At 40.2% G+C, this 23,438-nt stretch overlaps 1 protein-coding gene across 6 annotated transcripts; it reads right to left on the bottom strand.

Moving 5' to 3' along the window:
• Window positions 1–73: 73 nt before the first annotated feature.
• On the bottom strand, window positions 74–23,438 carry LOC148172991 (uncharacterized). Of its 6 annotated transcripts, none has more exons than XM_088038697.1 (27): window positions 23,353–23,438; window positions 22,115–23,051; window positions 21,836–22,057; window positions 21,677–21,787; window positions 19,799–19,965; window positions 19,563–19,753; window positions 19,252–19,391; window positions 16,728–18,704; window positions 16,521–16,678; window positions 16,253–16,470; window positions 15,855–16,200; window positions 15,446–15,577; window positions 14,066–14,201; window positions 13,311–14,017; window positions 12,864–13,257; window positions 12,314–12,811; window positions 12,066–12,265; window positions 11,513–11,623; window positions 10,765–10,987; window positions 10,281–10,711; window positions 3,984–9,974; window positions 3,392–3,659; window positions 1,892–3,343; window positions 1,532–1,844; window positions 1,251–1,380; window positions 1,020–1,202; window positions 74–970 (listed from the first exon to the last, which is right to left on the bottom strand). In XM_088038697.1, exons 2-27 carry the CDS (start codon window positions 23,040–23,042, stop codon window positions 878–880), a joined length of 15,720 nt encoding a protein of 5,239 aa, XP_087894823.1. In that variant the 5' UTR covers window positions 23,043–23,051; window positions 23,353–23,438; the 3' UTR covers window positions 74–877. The 6 variants fall into 6 exon arrangements, with proteins under 6 accessions (XP_087894823.1, XP_087894821.1, XP_087894820.1 ...); XM_088038695.1 differs by having other exon boundaries at window positions 13,311–14,011; window positions 15,068–15,577; XM_088038694.1 differs by having other exon boundaries at window positions 15,068–15,577.

Consider the following 23,438-nt stretch of genomic DNA (forward strand, 5'->3'; position numbering starts at 1 on the left):
ACCGTCCTAATTTATAAAGTAAGACTGAGAAAATTGCAACAATAATTGTAGTGGTAGTGTAGAACCAAATAAATCCAACATCAAACTTTTATTGTCCTAGATCTCTTTTAATTACAAAAATCATTATATTTTCACATTTGGAAATTAAAAAATATATACAAAAAACATTAAAAAGGAAAATAACAACAATAGACTCATAGTCCCATAAATGTAACTACAATATGAAATTTACAATGCATACTTATTAAAAAACTAAGCGCACACAAGATGCTTCAAACTCATATTGCACGGCAATCTAAACAATGTATAAATACAAGCAGCAAATTCGCAAAGAAAATAATTAAAATTAAACTAATATGAACGACGCGTAAGTATTATTTTCTTTGCAGACTGATCACTATATCTTGCTGCAAATTAAAATGTTTATCTTAATAAATAAATTAAACTAACGACTTAAACAACAATTTTCTATACAATAAATAATACACAATAAAGATTTTTGCAGCAAGTTTGTACACTAAACTTTCATCGACAAAAGTAAGTGGTCGAATAAGATAAAAAGAAATAAATTACTTACTGTTACGTATGTACAAAATTCTCTATAAGGTTGGGGAAACAACGGTATCAATTTGGTCCCTAACCCTAAGCCACTGTCCTTATTACGACACTATGTAACAAAATATATAAATGCACATTTATCCTACGTTATTCAAGGTTACACTTTATCAAACATAAAACTATGGAATGTACTTTATAAAGTATGAGACAGGTAATGGCACTGTAAACAGTCTGCTTTAGTTCTGTTGTCAACGGTAAACATCTACAAATAAAAACAAATTACCAGCAAAATTACTCAAAGTACACAAATGCTAAAAAATTAATTCATCCATTTCCGACAATTCGGGGCTCCACACATGCACGATATTTTGTGTTGGTCGTCTTCTATATCAAATTTGTAGTCATATGCCAGCTAGAATTACCACAATTACATCATGATAACTATTTCCCATAAAACTTACCTCTTCGCCTCTTTGAATTCGTCTTTTGGCAAATATTATGATCCGATAGTCTCGATCGACTTCCACAGTTTCTGCCACACAATTGGGATTGCAAGAGTGGTTGATGTAACGCGCCAAACCACCACACAGTGTCGCGTCGACCACCCGCTCTTCGTCTAATCTGAACATATAAATTCCGCGGTTCTGTAATAATAAAGTTAGGCATACTCGAAATGAAGTTGGTTAACAAACCTTGGCTTCGTATTTTTTCTCCCTTGTCTCTGCAAGTTCCGTTCTGATTATCTCACCAATATACTCGATAACCATCGTGTGTTTTTCTAAATCGCGAGCAGCGTACAGGCCCAGGCCTTGGATTTTTGACCTGAAAAAAGCAATTAAAAATTAAGCAACAAGAAATTAGGATATTTTATCCCCGAACAAAAAAAAACACGCCTATAATCTCGTGTTACATAATAATAGTCTAAAAATATAAATATCGAAGTACCGGAAATGTAGAATTTGTTTTGACTTACCTCGCTAAGTAAACGTTGTTGCGCCACTCCTGTTTCATTTTTTTGTACTGCGAGCTCTTTGAATGAACGAACTGTTTGGTGTAAGGGCAAGTGCCCTCTCCCAGAGTGTTATTGTTGGTCATTGCAGGTGATGGTCCAAACAACGGTCGTACAGATGCCCCAGCAGTTCGCTGCGTGTGAGGTCTCTTCCAATGCAACTGACTCCTCGACCTCGGTTCAGTTCTTGCAGCTCCAGATGGATTTATTGCTAGTGGTAACTCCAGCAAAGGATTTCTGCCATATTTGAATTTGTAGTCTTGCAAAGTTTCGATACCTACGAAGACTGTGTAGTTCTGTTATTTTGAAGAAGTTAGTATTTACCTGGAAGACTTTCTAGAACGCGGACAACTGCTGGTTCTGTTAAACCAAACAAGTCTTCGCCACTGACAAACTGTGGGAAAACTTGGACGCACTGGTTTTCTCGTCTCATAGATGCGATTTGGTCTAAGATTCTGTGCCAGACAGCTTTAGGACTGATGTCTTTGAATTCGACGTCTTCTTCGACGCCTTCCTGGATAACGACTCTAAATTCGGGTTTTCCGAACGATTCATGAATGGAACAGATGTATTTACAGCGTTTATTTATATGGCGCATACTCCAATAAAAACGAATAATTTTGTAACCGATAGGATAAATGAAGTTTTGATTATGGAAATTTTGCAGCTGATGTGGAAGTAACTGACCGACACTCAAGAAAATCAAACTTCCAACTCTCAACAAGTTATTGGTGTCAGAATGGTGCATCACAGCCGCGACTTGACGATTTTCATCGCGATTAACGTAAACTCTACGCGACACTGAAAGAGTTGTGAGTTCATTGTCTTTCTCGTTCTTAGGTATATGCACTGTACAGTATGTCGTTTTGTTTTTATAGAAGACACAACCATCTTTAACTGCGCAGGTTAGATGGTACACATTTGAGCACCGAGTTTTGAAACAACGTATCGTAGCACCCAACTTGCTGCAATGAACACACACTTGAGTGAGACTCTGTTGAAGAGCATTTTCCAGATTCATGAGAGCACCATTTACTGTTTCATACACGCCGTCTGACCACAAACCGCAATTCAAGTGCATCCATTTATCAACGTCGAAATTTAACAATCGTGCCGGACCATCAGCCACGCCGTCACCTATCCCTTGACAGAACATGCACTTGCGGAAGTCTTCAGGTAATTTGATTGGAGTGACAGTAATGCCCATTCTATATAACAACTCCATCGTTTCTTTGTCTGTGGGCTTTTTGTGTTTTGTTGGTGGTTGTAGACAGCCAGGTGTCCAACCCTTGTATCGGATACCTTTCCATACTTTCGGTGTATTCTGCATCTGTAATTCGTCGTATCTCTTCAATCTGATGGCATCTGCTTGTTTGGCGAACAGCTGATACGCTCTAATGTCCATCGGTTCGGCTTCTCTCTTAAAGTGATGTAGTTCCATATCCACGGTATCCGTGAAGCTTTTCTTGTGTTCCAACGAATCCATGAACGGTCTTTTCGCTTTCAAGTCAGTCTTGTCTTTCTGGCACAGATGGTCTATGATGGCAGCCGCTTTGTCTTCCGGAATCGACGGAGACCTGTGCATTAACGCAAATTGCATGTAACAAGTCGTACTACAAAAGAATAATTCATCGCCGTCACTTAACAACTCAGAATCTTTCGATAAGAAGGGAAGTTCCGATACTTTTTTCCTGATCATATTATTGAGAATGACCACATCGCAGTGCTTGCAGAATTTAGCCGCCCCGTTGAGAATGCTTTGGATATCAATCGGAGCTGAAGAAAAAGTGTTAAAAGAGTTACGAGGGAACTCCAAAAACTTACCTCCTTCTTTTCCGTCTTTCCCTTTGGTTCTGTAGAGTCCTAACTTCTGACTTGGTGGTGTGCTCGTGCGCTCCACAATTTGGTAACTTGTAGGCGCCGGGATATGTAAAATGTTTGCCAAATCGCGAAGAACACCCATTATGTCTTCGGCTGCAGAGGAAGTCAGAGTTAAAGTGACGGTCACATTTCCTGAATCTTTTAGAGGTGTCGCTGAGGTGGAGGCGAATTTCGATTTCACACACACGTCGCGTCCAACGTTCTCTTTGTCCTACAAGTAGAGAAAATAAAACGGCGTAATTTTCTGCGATAATAAAAAAAAGATTTAACAAAGAACGTACCATGTTAACAATTCTAATGATTTTTAAACAAAAAAAAATGCAATCGTAATTATCTGCTTTTCCTAAAAAGACAAATAAAAAGCATCATTATACTGATAAGCAAAATATTAACAAAGTGGGTTATCGTATTTGCGTGTAGACAACATCATATACTATCAAATATTCCTTAGGAATTTAATAATAAAAAATAAAATTATCTTTTTCACAATTATGAAGTTTGCAATATCTCATGACTTGATAAAATAAAACCTTACCTCTGTATAGTCCTTCAAGTACGGTCCTGCCGCCTTCAACCTGATAGGTATGGGTGCAATAATTGGCACGACCGGCGACAACCTCATTTTACTCATATCGTCGTCATCGTCGTCATCATCTTCGTTAATCAACTTCAGCCCTAGGAATTTATGCGCGGGTTCAATAACAGGACATTCGGGAGAGGAACTACTAATAATAGAATCAGGAGTGTCTTCGCGACAGAACATATCAAATCTTTTATCTTCTTCAGTATCAAACTTAATCAGTGGGAACTCTTGGTCGTAAAATCCTCTCTGTGTAGACGCTGGAGGTTTCTCAGGCAGAGGTTCTTGGTCGCCATACGGCGAAGTGTTGTAAAAATCAGAAAAACCTGGTAAAAACGCGTTTCCATATTCGCCCTTTAGCTCCCCGAATCGAGAATCGTAGTCGTTCGCCGCCAGTTTACTAAGATCACTACCAAAAATCGGCAAGATGTTGAAGTTCCGATTGAGGACCGGCTCAGAAACGACCATTGGAGGAAGCGTGCGCAACTGTGCCAAAACACCTTCGATGTAAGTATCATAATCTTCGTCGACTTTGGAACTTTTGCGTGGGCGTTTCTTGGGTTGCCCCACTGCTTCTTTGTTCATTATCTGGTTTTGGCGTCGTTTCTGTTGATACATCCTTCTTTTCTGTTTCTTCAATTCTTCCTTGTCCAGCAACATTTTCTCAGTTATAGGATCTAACGCGTCAATTTCTTCTTTCATAGGAACGTCGGAGCGACTTTGGTCAGAGACTTCAGAGTGCTGCGAGCTTTCATCAACAAACTCCTTCTTGACTTCTTGCGACAATTGCTGCAACGGTTGTATTTCCTTTTTGATAAGTGGTGGTGTTTGAAGACTGGAATCTTGACTGCAGGAAGAGCGTGGTGTGGGTGGCGACAATAAGTCGTCTCTACTAGGAGTACGACTCGGTGGTAAACACTTCTTGATGTCAATATGCAGTTGTTGAGTAGCACCAGCACTTGAACCACTTTGTGGTTGAGGAATAACTGGACTCGACACGAAAGACGTTTCTCTGCTCATTATGGGTGTCTTTTGAGGTGTTGGTTTTGTTGGTGGTTGCACAACTGTCGCTTCTTTTGTGACAGGAGTTAAAATGGAGGCTTTCAACTGATTTTCCAAAGTTGAAGTGAACTGAGTTGATGGCGACACTGTGATGGAAGTCGGTGTCGTCGCCGGAGGCGGGGTCTGATTATTTGCACACGCCGTGTTCTGTAACAACTTCTTTAAAAGTGCGTTTTGAGAGTCTTCATTTCTTGTGATCGACGGCGCTTGTATCGTTGAAAATTTACAACCCGACAACTGCTCTACTTTTGGTTTCTCATCACAAGTGTCCATTGGTTCTGTTTTAATTTCTTCAAGCTTAATAGAGTCAGCTAATGATTCTTCCTGAGATTTATGTCGGATGACTTTAGTGAGTTGAGTGTGAAGTAAATTGGTACTCGAAGTAACAGACTTGAAGACTGAAGTTGTGGTGGTGGAACTTGTTGAATGTACTCCGAAGCTAGTTGTCTGGAAAACTGGACTAGATGTGGTCACAGATGAAACAACAACGTGCGGCTGAGCTTGAACTAGCGAAGTGCTAAATCCTGAGCGAGACAAACTAATAGAAGTACCCAACAAACTAGCAGCAGTTATGGTATCTGCACTTGTTTTAGTGGTTGGAACAGCTGCTGGATGTGATTGCAGCATTTCTGTGAGTGAACAAGTTGTTTTTCTTGGTAATGCTTCAGAAGACTCAGCAGGAGGAGTAGTAGTCACGACAACAGGTTTTTGTGTTGTGGTTGTTGGCGTTGCGCTTACAACAGGTGCGGTTACACTGATGGCAGTAACTCTTGGCAGTTTGGGATGTTCTGGCATCAATTGAATGCCGCTAGTACGAACTGGTAAGAAATTCAATCCAGTTGTGGTAATCTGAACAGTTGTGTGAGGTACAACCGTGGAGCTTTGAACAGTTGTGGTTTGAGTACGAATTGGTGATAAAGCGGATACAACAGTTTTTTGCTTCATGCTTGGTACGATCACTGTATTTAGACTAACAGCAGTGGCATTCTGCTGGATGATTCTTGAACTAACAACTGAAGGTGTAGATAAAACTGCAGTGGTGCTCACTACCTTCTGACTGACGGTTTTAACAATACTTTCGATGCTGTTTGTAGTCTGTGGTGTTGTTGTTGTAGATAGAGATAGTAAATTTCGAAGCTGTTGCGAAGCGTTTGCCATGTTTGTTGTTAAATCAGTTGGTTGAGACAGTGGTGAAAGTTGCGGTACAACTGATGGTTTCGCAGGAGCAGCTTTAGTTTCCACTTTTGTCGCCTTAGGTTCTGTAGGTTGTTCAGATTGCGTCACAGTAACTTTGTTAGTCTTTTGAAAATCTGGATCATTAAGGAGCTTATCTTTAATGTTGTCTTCTAAAACAGTCGGAGGTTTTCCTGTGATATTCTCAATCATATCAAGAACGTCTTCAAACGACTCGAATTCGCCAGCCATTCCATTTCCATCTCTGCGCCGATTTTCCAAAGCTTGCAAAGCGATATTATCCAACATCTGTTCTTGTGAAGGTGTCGGTGATGGAATAGAGATAACGACGGATTTAGTGTCATCACCGGAAGAACCTTCAAAACCATCAACAGTTTCAGCACGAGCTGTGATCTGAATGCCCGACTGTGACTCCTGAATCACTTGCGCGGTCATTTTTAATTCCGGGGTGTTGTGAATTATCACCGGTGAAGAAGTTTTTGATATAACTGGACTACCAACTCTGGTATTGTGAACTTTGATGCTCGTCACTTGCACATTTTCAGCTGGTTTTATCTCTGAATCTACTTTTGCCGATTTACTTTCTGATGATTTCGTATCAGTGTTTGTTTTGACCACCAGTTCAGCGACTGTTTTAGGTACTTCGGCCTTCGTAACAGAACTAGTTTGTGAAGTCTCTACCGGTAATTTCATCTCACTCTTCAAATTCTCATTGACTTTCACGAACGGTGACTGTTTCACAAATTCTGCAGGTGGAGAGTCCGTCTTGGATTTTTCATCAGATGAATCTTTAGATTTGTCGTCTTCGCAGTTGGAACTATCAGGTGACACTGAATCATCCTCGAAGATCTTCTTTGGTAAACAAGTATCATGAGTCGTTAAAGAAATGGATGATGATGGTTTATCGATTACTTTAACATTCGGTAGCTGTCTAACTGCACTCGCGCTGATAACTGGTACAGTAAATCCCGGAGGTAAAATCGACGCAATTGGTGAAGGGCTTGCACCGACAATCGTTATCGCTGAAGAACCACTTGTGACTAATTTTGGCACACTCAAAACGTTGGTCCGAACTGCACTATGTAAAATAATATTCGTCAACTTGGAGGCGGTTGTGGCATTTACAAGTTTTGTATTTTGAGCAACCATGACATCGGTAGATTTCGCGGGCTCAGTTCTTGAAATCGTGACTACTGGCGTAATTAAAGAAAATTTTGGTCCCAGTTTTGAGGCAAGTAGATTTGTAACTCTGCTCGTGTTTGCATTTGCAACATTACTCTCGGACTTTGGGGGAAAACTGTAAACATTTGCTGCGTATTTATGAATTTCGTTTATATGTTTCGCGGAAATGACTTCCTGCTTCATCTTATCTTTTCTGGAGCCCTCGTCGATTAGTTCTTCAAAATCTTCTTTAGTTGAGATTTGCTCTTCGGGAGACTTTACAGATGGATCGATTATAACAATTTCGGACTCTTCGTAGTTAGCGTCTTCATCAGCACCTTCTGGTGATGGATCAGTTTGCATTTCTTCTGGTTCAGGCGAATCTGCAGACTCAAGAAGATGGTTCGATGGTAGACGTCTAATGTTGTATTTTTTCGTTTTGCTTTGCATTATGAATTCGTCGTCGCTTGTTGTAGGACTTCGAATTACAACGTGCATGTTTTCAGAGCTATATTCTTCTTCTTCAGCTTCTTCTTTATCAGAATAGTGTGCTTCGCCATCACCAGATAAGTCTACAACCATATTTCCAGGAAATAGAAGATACTCATCAGCTATTTGGTCGGATTCCAGGGGACTTGACATGGGTTCTGCTAAATCAGTTTGTGCTAGGGATTCAATCACGGCAATATCGTCGCCGTCATTCTGTTGGGCCGTCGAACTTAATGAAACTTCTCCAGAAATTACAGTGTTGTTATCGTCATCATAATCCATTATATCTTCGCATCTAATTTGTTTCTCGTCTGGACTATGAACGATCAATACTTCCTTCGTTTCTATAACCTCGGGAATCTTTTTACCGATAGTTTTTTGAACACCGACAACACGACTGGTAGATGTTAAAGCCGAAGGTGGTGGCGTTACTGGAGGAGTACATGAGCTATCATCAAATTCATTATAATCAGTACTAACTAACGATCCAACTTTGCTGACTGCTAAAGATTGTAAATTTGTTTTCGCTGGTGATTTTCTTTTCAAGATTGAAACCTTACTCAAATGAGATTCCTTTTTTGGTTTAACAGGGTTTGAGCATTCGCCTACGGTGGCTTTTTCTATTTCTTTGTTGCCTGGAGGTGTTGGAATTCTTTTGGCTCCTCTGCCGAAACTCCACATGGGAGCACCACCTCTCAAACCTAATTTGAAGTAACCAAATCGAGGTGGTACTGGTATCGGATTATTTGGATTATGAGGGTTTCCACCTCCATTATCCATCATTGAAGAACCATCTAGACTATTTTGAGAAACATATTGTGGTCTCGAAAGTCCTGGATTTTCTACACTTGTGGGACGATCAGGCATCGCTGGACTGGTTGGTGGTCGCCGCATTCCCATTGGAGACTGAATCATGGGACTTCGAGGCATTGGCGAATTTGGTGGTTGATATTGAGAGTGAGGTGTCATTGGACTGCTCGGTGGCTGATTGAGATTTGAATGGAAGTTTGCATTTCTGTTAACTGGAGAATTTGGCGTTTGTTGATTATTGCCAAAATTCATCATAGGACTCCGCGGAGGCATCGGCGATGGAGGCATTGAATGTGGCGACATAATTTGCTGACTAATCAAAGGACTCTTTGGTGGCATGGGCGATGCCGGAGCACTATTTTGTTGCTGATTCAATCTTTGTTGAGCTTGCAACTGAGCTTGTATTTGTGCAATCTGTTGCTGCTGTTGTTTCGCCAACTGTTGTTGCTGCTGAACCATCATCTGATGTTGCTGAGGCGTCAGCGGAGAAGGTTGAGCTACAATCTGTTGCTGCTGCTGCTGTTGCTGCTGTCTTGCAAGATTTCTTTGTTGAATCAACTGAGCTGCTCTGGCTGAATTCAATAAAGTCTCTTGCCCTTCTAAGCCTTGCTGTTGTAATTGTTTCTGTATCTGTAGCTGATTAATGTTAATTTGTTGCGGGGGTGGGCTACTCAATGGTGAGGGCGTTCCAGGTTTTTGTTGATAAACATTCATTGGCGAAGGAAGTCGTCTCTGTAAGCCACCTCCATGATCTAATGGCGTTCTAACAAATCTCATTTGGGGTGTTCCCGGTCTTAAATCAATCGGATGATATCCCACAGGACTTGTAACAACTCTTTTATGTTGTGGCGATGTCATTCTAGGAGCCGGCGGTGGTAAGCAAATTTGTGATGGAGACGGTACTGGACCTGGGCTACTATCGCCTTGTGAATGTGGTGTTCCTATACGTGGTGATGGTTGCATTGGTGACATACCATTAGGACTTTGTAGAATATTGTTGACTGAACCAGGACCTGGAGAGTGGGATATCATAGGACTAGGACTATGCAAGGGCGAATTGTGCTGGGCTAACGGTGATGCTGACGGCGACATCATTGGGGACTGAGACGCATTTGAATGATGAATTGGTGAAGACGAGGGTGGTCCCAAAGGTGAATGATTCTGTTGGATTAAAAGAGGCGACTGACCCGGGCCTGGGCGCTGTTTTGCTTGCTGTTTGGTCCGGTATTCCTTCATATAGACCAATTGGGGTAATACAAAATTATATAATATAAAGAGTATTTTATTATAGACATCTGCTACTTTTTGCACAAAACAACTACAATATCTACAACGTGCCCCATTTCGAGTCAAAGTGGTTTCATTGTGTCATGTGGAAATGACTTTAGCTGGAGTAGTCACTTTAAAGAATACTGAAGAGAGCACGTAATAATTATTATCACACCTCCAGCTTAAGTTTAAGTGTTGTGTAAAGTGTACATAGATGTACTACTGTGCTATATCTAAAAAGAGCAGTGCCTATAAAGTTATAGATACCTGTATAAGCAGTCCGTGTTGCCGACTGAGTTTCCGACTAGATTCCAAGTGTTTTTGAAGAGCCGACTGCTCCGTCGCAATGCGTTGCAATTCGTTAGCATCAGCATCAGCCAACTGCCCTCCAGTTTTCCTCAACTGCCTTTGCTTGCTATTCAAGGATTTGCGCATCTTCCTCAACTTATTTACTTCGGTTTCATAATATTTCAATTGTTGCGTAAGCGTATTATTCTGATGACTCAACCATTGCTCATATAGTAACTGCTTTTGTTTATCTTGTTCTGTGACTATATTTTCGGGTGGTAAAGGTGGAGGTGTCAACAAATTTGCGTTGAAAGTCTGCACCCGAATCTCTGTGGTTGGTTGAGGTGTGGGCGTAGGTTTCGGTCTATTCTGGTTTTGTTGCCAAGTTGCTTGAGTTGTAGTTGATGTCACTGATCAAAAAATGCTAATTAGCACCAAAAAAATTGTGAGTAGAAAAAAATACCTTGGCCTTGTCTCGCATTTGCGTTGATACCCACAGGAGCACCTAAAACATCTGTAATCCTTTCCAAATCTTGATCTGAAAGCAAAGACGACGATTCTTGATCATTTGAAGGAGTTGATGCAGGGATTTCCTGATTGTTGCCGACAGACTGACTCGTCTGATTTTGTTTTTCTTGTTCGCGTTTTTCTTGCTCTAGTAAATCCTCCAGTAACAGCGGCTGCTCCTGTGTGAACAACACGTACATTAACTTGTTAGAAAAAATCAGGTATATTGAAAACGGTCCGTGCAAATTTAAAAACCTAGGTTTGAGAATGAGGAAGACTAATTCTGATTGAAAAATACCTACTTCTAGTGTTTTTGAATAAAGGAGGGAAAAGAAGTCGAAGTAAGCGGAATTATGTGGTATATTACTAAGCTCGTGAGACTTGAGGGTAGATAATTTAACATGCGACTAATAATTGAATAAGCGAATAATTGTTGAAAATGACACCTCAATACATCACTGATTAGAGGTAAAATTCAATTTTAGGTAAAATTCAATTTTTCGTAAAATTGGGCCATTTATATTGAGTACACGTGAATTTTACCAACAAACTAACGATATGTTAGGTGAAAATTTTCTTTCAAAGGACACTAAATATGGAAAATTAATGTTAACTACGTTCTTCGGATTCGTCGTATAAAGGTGATGGATTGATTTACTGAAGAGGGAAGTGTCATGGGTTTATGTAAGGGGTTTTAATCTCACCTCCAGTAACAAAGGTCTTCGTTGCAAGTGTGGATGCAAAGGTAAACCCTGCGGTCGCATAGGATGTATGTGTCCCAGCGGAAGATGAACAGGCCCCATTCTCAATCCCATCTACCACACACATGCAAGCAACAACACCGTACCTCAACCAAAGTTAGTACTACCAATCCCGATGATTATAATAGAATTGACTCCAAATTGAAACTTTTTTTTAACATTACGGATTTATAAGAGATTTAAGATCCACGAAAAAAACTCTAATAAATAGTGCAAGAATAAAGTTTAAAACTGTTCATTGAACTTTAAAAGTACTGCCGCAGTAATCATTAAAACAAAAACGCACCGGTAAGGTTACTTATCAAAAAGAGCAGCAAACAAATTACAATAATTTAACCAATAATTTAAGCAAAATTAAAAACAACATTTATCAGGCGGACCTTAAATCTGTGGTACTAGGAATAAGTTTCCCGAGAGAAATCAACAGAACGTTGTTAATATTACATCCAAAAACTGAACCAAATAAAACCATGCTTCCAAATGAAAAACCCCATACCTGTTGTTGTGGGGTCGTAGATCCGGGGTAAGGTGGTGGAGGTCCAGGATAGGGCGGCGGCGGTGGTGGTGGTGCCGCCAACCTTGGTCCTGGATTAAGTCCCACTGGTGCAGAATGTAACGCCTGTTGTTGAACAGGAGTTACCGACATCAGTCTCGGATTATTTTGTCCTAGTCGCATTTGTAATTTTTGGTTTTGCACTATAAAAAAATACATTAGAAAAGCTCAACACAAAACCACGGCCTTACATTGAGACACTAAATATCTTTGGTGATAACCTGGAGGCAACTGGAGTTGCACTGTGTTATTTGGAGTCACAATTCCAATAACTCCGTCCGGAGTTTGTAGTCTAGATCCTGGAGGCATTGGTTTTCCATGAGCTGCAGCTTGTTGCACTTGATGGACCATCTGCTGATGAATTTGCTGAGGCGTTAAATGTGTCGTAAGCCCAGGAGCTAAGGGAGGATTGCTCTGAGCTTGAGATATAGCCAAGGGTGGTGGATGAATGTTGTTTGGAGTTTGCGGTGCTGAAATAACGGGTGTGACTGGTGGTCCCGTTACTTCTTTCTTTATTTGAGTAGCAACAGCAGGTTGTTGTGCTGGACCTTTTGGAATCTCCACCTTGACTTTCTTGTCATTTTTAAGAGGTTCTTCCTCCAGTTCCAAGTCTAGAATGTTGGTTTTTTCACCTGGAAGGGCTTCTGGATCCGCATATTCCAAAATATTGAAGTCGGCCCCCATCTCAGCTAAACATCAAAATCGTAAGTTGCAAAAAATTGGAATCATGTTAAAACTCACCTAAAAGTTCGTCGTCGTCATCACCTAGACCTAGGATGTCAACACCTTGAAGCTCGGCCATTGTCCCCGTTTCTTGTTCAAGTTTTTCCAATTCGGCTGTCACGTTATCTGGAATTTCTTGATCTGGTACGGCATTTTCTGTATTATTAGTAGTCGGAGGAGCAGCAGGTGCTTGATTTAATTGGGGTCTTTGAATGTTAGGCAATTGATTAGCGGCCAAGCGCGGCGCTAATTGTGTCTCCGCTGTTCTAGGTTGGAAAGCAGGCTGTTGTTGTCTTGGTAAAAGTTGTTCATATTGTTCCACACTCGTTGGTCGTACAACCCCAAACCTGACAGTCCCACCAGGAAAAACTTGTTGGGGTTGATTTCCTCCCGTGGACTGTTGTAGTAGTCTCTGCAATAAACAACAGATTTAGTATAAATCAGCTCCTAAACTATCAAATATACCTGTTGCTGAAGAAGTAGTCTCATCCTAGGATCCAAACCTTGCACTCTAGGATCTAATTGCATTCTTAGTCCCAAAGGAGGACCTGGTTGTCTAGGAATGGCAGACACCGGTACTGGCATTCTTGGTCTTGCAATACTAGGCGGCAAAGGCTGTCTAAATGTAACCTCTCCCGTTACAACAGCATTTGACGACACAATCGGTGTCTCAACTTCTTGATTAGCTTCAGCTGGTGGCCACACTCTCTGCTGTCCTTTACCAGCCAACAACTGATCGTCCAATTTCTTAAACTGAAGCAAATCTCGCAACTGTCTGTTCAACTCAGGCGCTTCTCCCGGCCGCACTTGTGCATTCATGTTCTGCAAATTAGGACGTATCTGGAATTGAGGTCTAGGAGTGGATGGTTGGTGTGTGTAAGGATCTGCTGGTAGCCTAGGTTGAAATGTAGGTTGTGGTAACTTTGGCGTACCTGGAGGTTTAGCGTAAGGATCAGTTTCAGGTGTAAATTCAAGAGGTGTGGGTGTGGGCGGTGGAGGCCGCAGTGCTGTTTGAACAGGGTGTGGAAATGTAGGTGACTTTATACCCATTGAAAGCATTTGTCTGGGATTAGACGAAGGAGATGTAACAGGACTAAGTTCTTGAGGAGATTGCTCCTGCGAGAATGGGAACGGTGTCGGGTCCGATATTTGTCTCTGGACTCGTGCTATAGCTAAAACAATGTTTTGAATTCTAAAGTAAATAGAAAGGAAATATTTACATTGCACCCTCTGCTCATGAATGATATTCTGTTGCTGCTGCGCTTGTTGTTGACGAGAGGCTTGAAGTTGTTTCCATTGTCGCTCCTGTTCTGCTTCACGCGCAGACTTATGTTGTAATGACACCTTCTCTTGATCCTAAAAGCAATTTTAGAAACATGAATCACGAGTTGGAAAGAGAAGAGCAGTCGTAGGTTTTTGTATGAACTACATCAAGAAGACCACTAACAATAGTGACACTAAAACGACAAACAGAAAGCCATGCTAATAAAAAGAATAAAAATTGTTAATCAGAATAGAAAAAGATACATTGTTTTTAATAATTCATTATTCTTAACTTTATTATGAGGAAAGTTCCTACATACGTTAATCTACCATTAGAATTGAAAGTCAAAGTCATTATTACCATCACCATTTTGGTATTAACAATTTTTAGTTATTAACTACTATCAACTTGTAAGTCGATCAGATACCTATCTGTGAAAAATTCAGGATTGGAAACATAAAGGATTTTGGACTGGATTTTTTCATATAAATCAAAATATTCTGCTAGAACATGACTGGCTAAAGAAACTTACAATCGCATCAATTATACATAACTCAGTTTTGTCTTCTGTAAGTTATGAAAAAAAATATCATTACTGAAAACTTGTGTTGTATCACCAAATATAATTTCTTTGCTGATTTTTTTATACCATTGTACTGTAAATTTCTTGATCCGAGTATTTATTTACATGACGAAAAAGACAATGCAGTTTTGCATGCGTTAACACAATATCACAGTGATTTCCCTCACAAAATGCGGTTAGAACAATGTTTATGTGATCCAAGTTCCAACAGTTTTCTCCAACTGCATTTTGAACATTTGAAAGATAGACAACACACACCAAACAATAATGAAGTTTACAAATAAATGCAGATGAATGCCGATAAAAAACAGAAATATAAAAAACAGGAAACTGAAAAAAGCTGGATAATCTTCCACACTGAATACAGGTTCTCACCGGTGGTTGAGGTTCATAGTTTTCCTGACAGAGGGAGGGAAGAGTGCGCATGATCTCTGAAGGAGTCAACACGCGGATCTGTTGATCGCTTGCGGGTGGTGTGGTAGTTTGTTGTTGGATATTATTGGTCCTTAATATTGGTAAAGGAGGATTTTGCTCGTTAACGTTTGGTTGATACAACGGATTGACCGTGACATTGGGCGCGGGTCCGCAATGATCACCCGGTCCTAAGAACTGACCGTGCACGGTAAACTGTTGCTGAGTAGAGGGTGAGGGTGTTAGTGAGGTTGGGCGGGGTGTTACTGGTGGGGAGACAGACACAGAGCTAGTGGAAGCGGTGGTTAGTGATGGCGTAGGCCGCGACTGTTGGGTGCACACCTCTGACACTGGAGCGACGATGGCAGGAACCTGGGTTGAGGGAATGACGTTGCTGACGGGGGCGACTGCAGGAGGCGGCGCCTTCGTCGTTGGGGTCGCCGGCGCGCTTGTTGTCTCCTTGTTTATCTGTGACTGGGAGGTAAACACACATACAGAACTAACAGGCGGTGGTAGTCCACAGTATAAACAAGCAATGCTACGTAACGGAGGCGAACATACAATAACATTGATGTGTTTAACGTATACTGTTAGTCACAACCCATAAAACCGTCGGATTCGAAGCGTTAACTCACATGAAGAGTTTCTCTTCAATTCGTATGCTTTTTTTCAAAGCACTCACAATAATGGCAGAACAACCAATTTCAAAAATAAACATACCAATAATAAATACATTGAAAATAATACATACCTGTTGTTGCTTTTTCATCCTCAATGCCGATCTATTATCCCTAGCCTGTTGCAAATACGGTGCCTTCTGATCAGAGCTCAGTGTTCTCCACTTCTTCAAAATCTGCTTGTACCTATCACTCCAATTGGGAAATTCAGTTTTCCATTCGGGGTGATTCATATTGGCGTACAAAACTGCAGAAATCGTAGCGCCGTTACCTAATCCTTCATCAGCTTTCATTTTCTCGGATGACCTTTGGTTGTAAGTCGACTGAGTCCCAGTTGGTGCAGCATCCATCTCAGCCCCATCATTAACAGAAACCCAAGGACTTTGGGGCTCAGAAAATGCAGGACTAAATTGTGGACTACTGTAATAAACGTTTTAGACCACTGCATGACTATGTTCGTATCAAAACATACTTGCTATATTCAGACTGATAAGGAGACGGTGGAGGAAAGCTAAGAGGTGAATTTATATTGCTTTGATTGACCGCTGGCAGTGTTGTTGGCCGAACAGGTGGTGCAGCAACTTGATGTTGAGCCATAGTCTGAGAAGTGTTCGCATTAAAAGCATTTGTATTTTGAATTGGAAACACGTTGCTCTCTTGAGACTCTTGAGAATCGTCGGTCAAAACTCCCTAAAAATAAAGCATGTAGAAATGCATCACAACATTATTAGAAGCTTTACTTTGAAGATGTCTTCCACGTCCTTACTATTAATACTTGGCATTGTTTCAAGGTTAAAATTAGGCCCCAAAATGTCGGTAAGCTCATCTTTGGTATCTTTAGAAGTACTTGCGGTCGCTAAACTATTAGTTATATCAGTATCGTCCGTTAAACTGGGAGCTACAACAAAAAAAATATGAATTTTTGTCGACATGTCGATGATAAGTACCTCCAAGAGAATCAAGTGTTTCTGTATTTTTGTGGAGCTCCGAGTCTCCTTCATTCATGATAGTATTCACAAGATCAGTATCTAGAAGGTCTCCCGGAATTGCCAAAACATCTTTGAGGTCTTCAGTATTTTCTTCTTCCTCTTCTTCTTTCGGTGTGATGGACACACGCCGTCCGACACCTTTTTGTTTGTTGTCGCCCGGTGTTCCAATCTCATGTTTTGCGCTCACCGCAGCCACTGCTTTGATTTCATCTTGGGTCAAGTGTATAGTTTTATCCAATTCATAACTTTTCTCTTCATCACTACTAGAACTATCTACTTCTTTGGTAGAATCCATGAGATCTTTTCCAAAAAATGCTTCTTGCAAGTATGGTGGGAAAGTCTCCGCTAATTTACTTTTAGGTTTCCGCCTGACTGGTTTTCTCCTCGGTTTCTCACCTTCTATGGAAAGAGGAGGTAGAGGAACCTCAGTAATAGATGGAGTAGACTGACCGGGTAAAACATCGATGTCATCATTGTCTTGTCCACTTCTAATTCCCCGCATTCTTACTAGAAATCCTCCGATTCCGAGCTTTTGCAGATTGCGTTGTCTTTTCCTTCGTAACACACTGACGCCATTTTCCATGGTAAAAACCGTGAAACCATCAGGTGGTGGTCCGTCTTCTTTCATCCAAATCATCCCTTCTTTGTAGATTTCTTGCGGCTCGTCTTTGACGTCTACGAGTTCTAATTTTGCACTATCGTCTAGCATATTCTCAGAACTGCCTCCTGCTACTACAGATTCGATAGTTGCCATGATTCCAGCTTCTTTATCTTGAACGGTGGTGATCTTCTTTCGCTTTTTTCTAGTTCCGTGTTGTTCCAGAGATAAGGATTTGATTAAATTAAAACCACTTTCGCTCAAGTAGACGCCATCCACGTAGTAGTTATTATTGGATTTAACTTCAGGGCTTTTGGTGGGAGTTGGCGGTTTTAAGGTTGCTCCAGTGGGTACTAAATGTGGAGGTGGTACGTCTCTGGGACGACAGAGCAAACAATTATAACCTTCCTCGGCGCATTTTTCAGCATCTTCCTCTGTTTTGATGGCGTCACAAGTTCCATGCAACCATCTTTCGCACTGAACACATTGTATTATCAAATCTCCTTCGCTGTAGGGTTCTGAACATCCTGGGCACGTTACATGAGATGCACATGGCCCACACTCTGTAAAACTGTTCATCCACGTGCAATTAAAACCAGGGTCAGTGGCGCCGCAAGTTTGACATATAGCGCACCATTTACACTTCCAATTACCATGAGGTACATAATCTAGAGGTGGGTCCATGCAATAAATATGATATGAAATATCACAATCGTCACAAAGTATCAATCTCGCTTCATCATTCCTCTGACCACAACCTTCGCAGACGGTGCAATCCAAGCACCGCCACCCTTTCTGCAATATAACTTTGGTGACTTTGACATTAACACAGTACGGGTGGTAACATTGTCCGCACTGAACACAAGCGATCAAACACCCTTCCTGATCCGTCCCTAGGGCGCCACACATGACACAAATATCTTGCGTCAGAACGAACTTGTCTTTGGCTGAACATAGAACTAGACGGTTTTCAACGCCAGGTTCTTCGTCGTTTTTTCCGTCAGAAACCGGACGTTGTAACCCTACACCTGGGACTCCGAAAACGCCGCGCATTTTGGCTTTGGCGCCGCGTTTTCGCCCAAAATCCGTCATTTTTTGCCTCTTCATGAAGCCCACTTTTCCTGGAATCCCTTTACCCACGCCCTTTGGGCGACCGTTTGTTCCTACTCCACCCAAACCCAGGCGTTTTTTGGCGATTTTACTGGCGCTGTAGGGCTTGCCCTTGCCCAAGCCCATGTTCCTGATTGTATCCACCGGGAAGGGAGTGTCGAACTCGACATTTTCATCGTAAGAGGATTCCTGAGGGGTCGACACGCTTTCGTTTGAATCGTCAATACCTAAAGGGGATGACTTGGATTATTTCCTGCACTAGAAAGTTTGTTCATTTCGACAATAAAAAAAATTGCGTTTAGGTTTTGTTAATACTCTGAAAAGAATGCATTCTATCACTGTTTTATAACATGATTATATTCCGTTGTGACACTGAGTAATTCTAAAGCAATTTTTGTCGTTCCCAGAAAAAGATAGTTAATGGAAGAATTCCTAATCACTCTATAACGAGAATTTTCATGTAATGATTAAATAATCAAGGTATGATTTTCTATCTACTGCACAAAAAATTTAATGTTAATTGGTATAGATAAATCGTTTATTTTTCTAAAGCATGTGTGAAAAAATGGCGAGTTCATTTAGACGTTTTGAAGTAAGAAAAAGTAACATTCCTCTGATTAGAAAAGTTCAGCTAATCCACAGATTAGCCACGTAATTAGAAAATTATTTGAACTGTTGTGCAATTCTTTGCGAGAACCGCTTTTGAAAATGCAAATATTGCACCTCTACCGCCCAACCTGCTGAAGTCAGTGACAAATAATAATAAACACTCACTGTTTCTTTTTGAGAGAAGAGAAGCTGGTTGTGTCAAGTTCTTGCACATTAAACAAACATATTCATACTCAGGATGAGCTTCTTTCTTTTGATGATATGTAACTAAATCGGCTTCAGGATCGCACGTCCCATGAACGAATCTGAAATAAATATGTCAACTTGATATTTGACAGAACTTAAAATTCAGCTGTCAAAAAGAAAAGTTTTTACAACATCAAACAGTTTTATCTTATCAGCACTTGTCCGTATTTTTGCTGGCATTTTTATTATTGATTAAAAAAGGTAATTCGTATCAGTATATTTATACTAACTTGCGACATAATGTGCACTGCACCATTTCCCTGTGTGCATGAGCGCGGTAAGCCCTGTGGCAAAGTGGGCAGGAAAATCCCTTATTACGTTGCTGATAGCAAGAATCACAAACGGTGTAATGTGCGTGCCAACGCGAAGAAAGACCAGCGCCAGGTGTTCGAGATCCACAGTCACCACAAACTCTGCAACACTGATCCAAGGAATTAAAATGAAAAGTGGTAAGTGACGGACATACTCGGCATTTCCATCCGTATTTCGGGATAGATGTTACGATGGGTCTTTGACATGTTGAATGGTAGATTTTATCGCATTGTTCGCATGTCATTAATTTCGTTTCGTCGCCGGTCATTCGACATACTTGGCAAATTCGGCACTTTCTACATTGCCATCCTGCTCTTACACCTGAAAAAATTGTAAAAATCGTTTAATGTAGTCGGTTATTTCAAAACTATAAAGATAAGGAAAGCTAAACTTCAGAATTTACACACTTGACAATTATTTCATTATCTACATCGAAATAGTATGTTCAAATATTATTTATAATAGTAAGGTCAACACATAATTCATTTTGTAATATTCACTAAACACCTTGTTTGTTGGGTAATTTGTTTACATAGGTAGGTAGTTATGATTGCCTCTTCTCTAAGTGTAATTACTCAGATTCGTTAATTCATTTGCGCTTTCTTGACTAAAAAGCATGTTAAAGATAAGTTGAATCTTTTTTTTTAATTCATTAAAAATATAGTCATCTCATGTTTCATTTTTAAATATAAAATTTCTTTTTGGTAGCGAGGCTAAGAAAGAATGATCAAGACATAATTTTTGCACACGACAGTTCTAAGAACCCTCTTGAGAACAACAAACAAAATTTTGTATACACTTTATAAACTCTTTAAAATGTAAACTTTGCATATAAAAAAAATGTATTGTATAGTCTACGTGTTTCATTTAGGAATTTGAGACGATATGTACGGTGACTAAGATAAATAACATGATCCGTCTAGATTTACAGATTATTGTTTCCATGACTTGTTTAAATAGTTTCAAACGCGAATTTATGCGTCATCCTGACGTACATCAATGTCAAAATATGCTCATATATGACAGCAACAACTTGCAATTTCAAAATAAAGTAGAAAGAAGCGCGTCTTTTTAATTTTTCGATTAATTTCTGTGGGGAAAAGACGAAATCACATCAAAAATAACAAATATTTGTGTTATCCCACAAATTTTACTTAAAACCAAAACAAAAAAAAAATATAGAGTGATGGATAAAGTTACGGTCATACAGCAATGGGCTAATCAAAAAAAGTTAACTATTCTGGAATCCGCAGTTATTTTTCGTTAAAAAGATACAAGGCTTTAGAATCGTCCAATTAGAATCATTCGACCAAATGAATAATTTGTCGTTGAAATCAGTGGCGTAAATAATAGAAAGAAAAAATACTGCAATTTTGTTTAAATAACGAAGAGAAAACAAATTTTTAATAAATGATCAAAAAGATCACAATTTTGAATAATACTAGCATGTTACCGTCATAATAACGAGAGCCCTATTGTGGAGCAAATAAGCCTATTTTCACAATTATAAACTAACTACGCCACTGATAAATTATAACTGTCAGTCTGACATTAATCAAAAAATTTCCCAAGATGACTTTGATTCCAAATTCGCTGCTCTTTTGCAAATTGATCTCTGATTGGTTACAAATAAATCCTTCTTAATCGCTTCAAAAAAAACCCGAAAAAGATTTCGAAACATTACTTTTTACAGCTGTAGCCGTAATGTTACCTAACACCCTAAATAATTAATTAAAAAAATTACTATTGAAAAATTACTATTGTTCCTGGTACCAAATCAACTCTTAAAATTTCAAAACTGTTGGTAGCTTTGCGGTCTCTTTGACAGTTTAATGTCAAAGTTGACACATTCCTGAAAGGTCAATCTTCAGTCAACAGAACTACCAACTAAAAAAATGCAAGTCGCCGGGTAAATATTATAAACAAATACAGAACGCAGTATTTTTACTTTTTTTCTGATTACATAAAATTACGACCTACAATAATTGTAGGTATACTTTTTTTAGTAATAAAAACGTAATTGTTTTTTTACCTGGTAGTTGAGCTAATCCAACACATATTCCATGGTAGTGCTCACCACAGGATGAACAATACATAAGATTAGAAATATCACCTAAAGTCTTGCAAGTATAGCACACAGCATCTAGAAAAAAAATGTTAAAAAAGTCAAAACTGAGTTTCCAAGAATTACTTTCACACTCCAAGGAAGCTTGCCCAATATGGTTATTGCAAAACAATTTAAGCGAATTTAACACTTGGAAGGCACCAGAAGCAGTTGCACACGGAAAATGAAAAACTTTTGTACATCCCTCCACTTTGCATAAAACACTTGCTCCGTAATGATTACAAAATAAACACTTCCTGGAAGAACTTTGTAAAACGGCGGGACCCACATTTTCCAGAGCTGAGTTTTCTAAATAAAAAAATTGTTTAGGGGGCGAGTTTAGGTTTGAAGGAAATAAAAAAATACCATTTTTTGTAACGCCGTGTGACCAAACAGCACAGCTCCTATGCGTGTAGAAGTAACCGCTTGAATCAAATAGTGTTGAAACATGAGGCTCTTCAGTGTAACCAATAATAGTCAGTTCATCCACATATTCGCTAGTTAATGACGGATGCCTGCATTTATTGAAACTTTTTTGTCTCCTACAGGTTACAGGCCCTCTTGGACTTTTATCCCCGTTCTCTCGCTCTGGTGTTGGAATTGTGTTACTGAAATTTTCAGCAACATCCGCCGCCACTCTCTGAGGTGTGAATCCTTCAGGACAGAGCAACCTTAACATGTCTCCTTGCCCCAGCTGGCTCCGCTCTCCTAAATTACAAAAAGCGCAAACTTTCCCAGGCCACTGTTCAGGGAAATAAGGCAGTTCTTCGAAAATAGGAGCAGGTTTCTCCTTTTCCGTGAAAATAAGCGCTCCCGTGTCTGGATCTAGCAAAGACAACTCGTCGCTGGGTGAAGGTGTGATACATGATAAATCAAAATCCATTCTGTCTTGACTTTTGATTTTTTTTCTAGCACAGCTTGGAGGTTTGACTTTCCGCATTCTGTTTCCAGTAGCCGGGCGTCTCTGAGCCGGTTTTCCTGTCAACATCCCAGCTAACCGAAGAGGGAGTTCTAACTCAAAGTGACGGTCCATCCCTTCACGACGCGGACGCCCACGCCCCCGCCGAATACTACTGAAGGGCTTACCAGAAAACCCAAAGGGCAAAGGGAAATCATCAGTATTCGGGGGCGACGAAGCGGCCGAAGTCGCGGCTGAACCAGAAGAGGGGAATTGAAAGGGCGAGGGCAGCGGATCATCAATCAGCTCGTCCTCGTCGTCGTCGAGGTCCGACCCCTCTGCTTCGTCGAGATCCATCAAATAATCTGGATCTAAACCTTGGGCGCTCTCGTCCATGTTCAAAAACTGAAACAAGCCTAGGTGGAGTTGCTACTATCAAGGTTATGCCGAAAAGCGAAGTGCGGGCGTAAAATAAAGAAGCGCCACAAACACAAAACGCACAACATCGCAATGAAAATAACAACCAAAGCATTATTAAAACACCGAAATCATTTCCGTGAAAATCACAATGAACCCCAGCGCCATGTCAATTGTGTACATGGAAGCGATGCCGCGGCCAAAACAAACACTCACAAAAATGCTCCCAAGCGGGCCAAATTACGGGGAAGTTACTTCCATTTGTTAACTTTAATTAACTTTAACTTACATTAAAATAATTTTTACATGTTAAAGTTGTATACACGGAACAACACAAAAAAAATGTCACTAGCTAAACGAAAGTGGGAGAGACCA

The sequence above is a fragment of the Gnatocerus cornutus genome, chromosome 6 (assembly GCF_029298725.1).
Source record: "Gnatocerus cornutus isolate USDA-ARS CGAHR chromosome 6, icGnaCorn1.1, whole genome shotgun sequence".
NCBI classification, from domain to species: Eukaryota; Metazoa; Arthropoda; class Insecta; order Coleoptera; family Tenebrionidae; genus Gnatocerus; species Gnatocerus cornutus.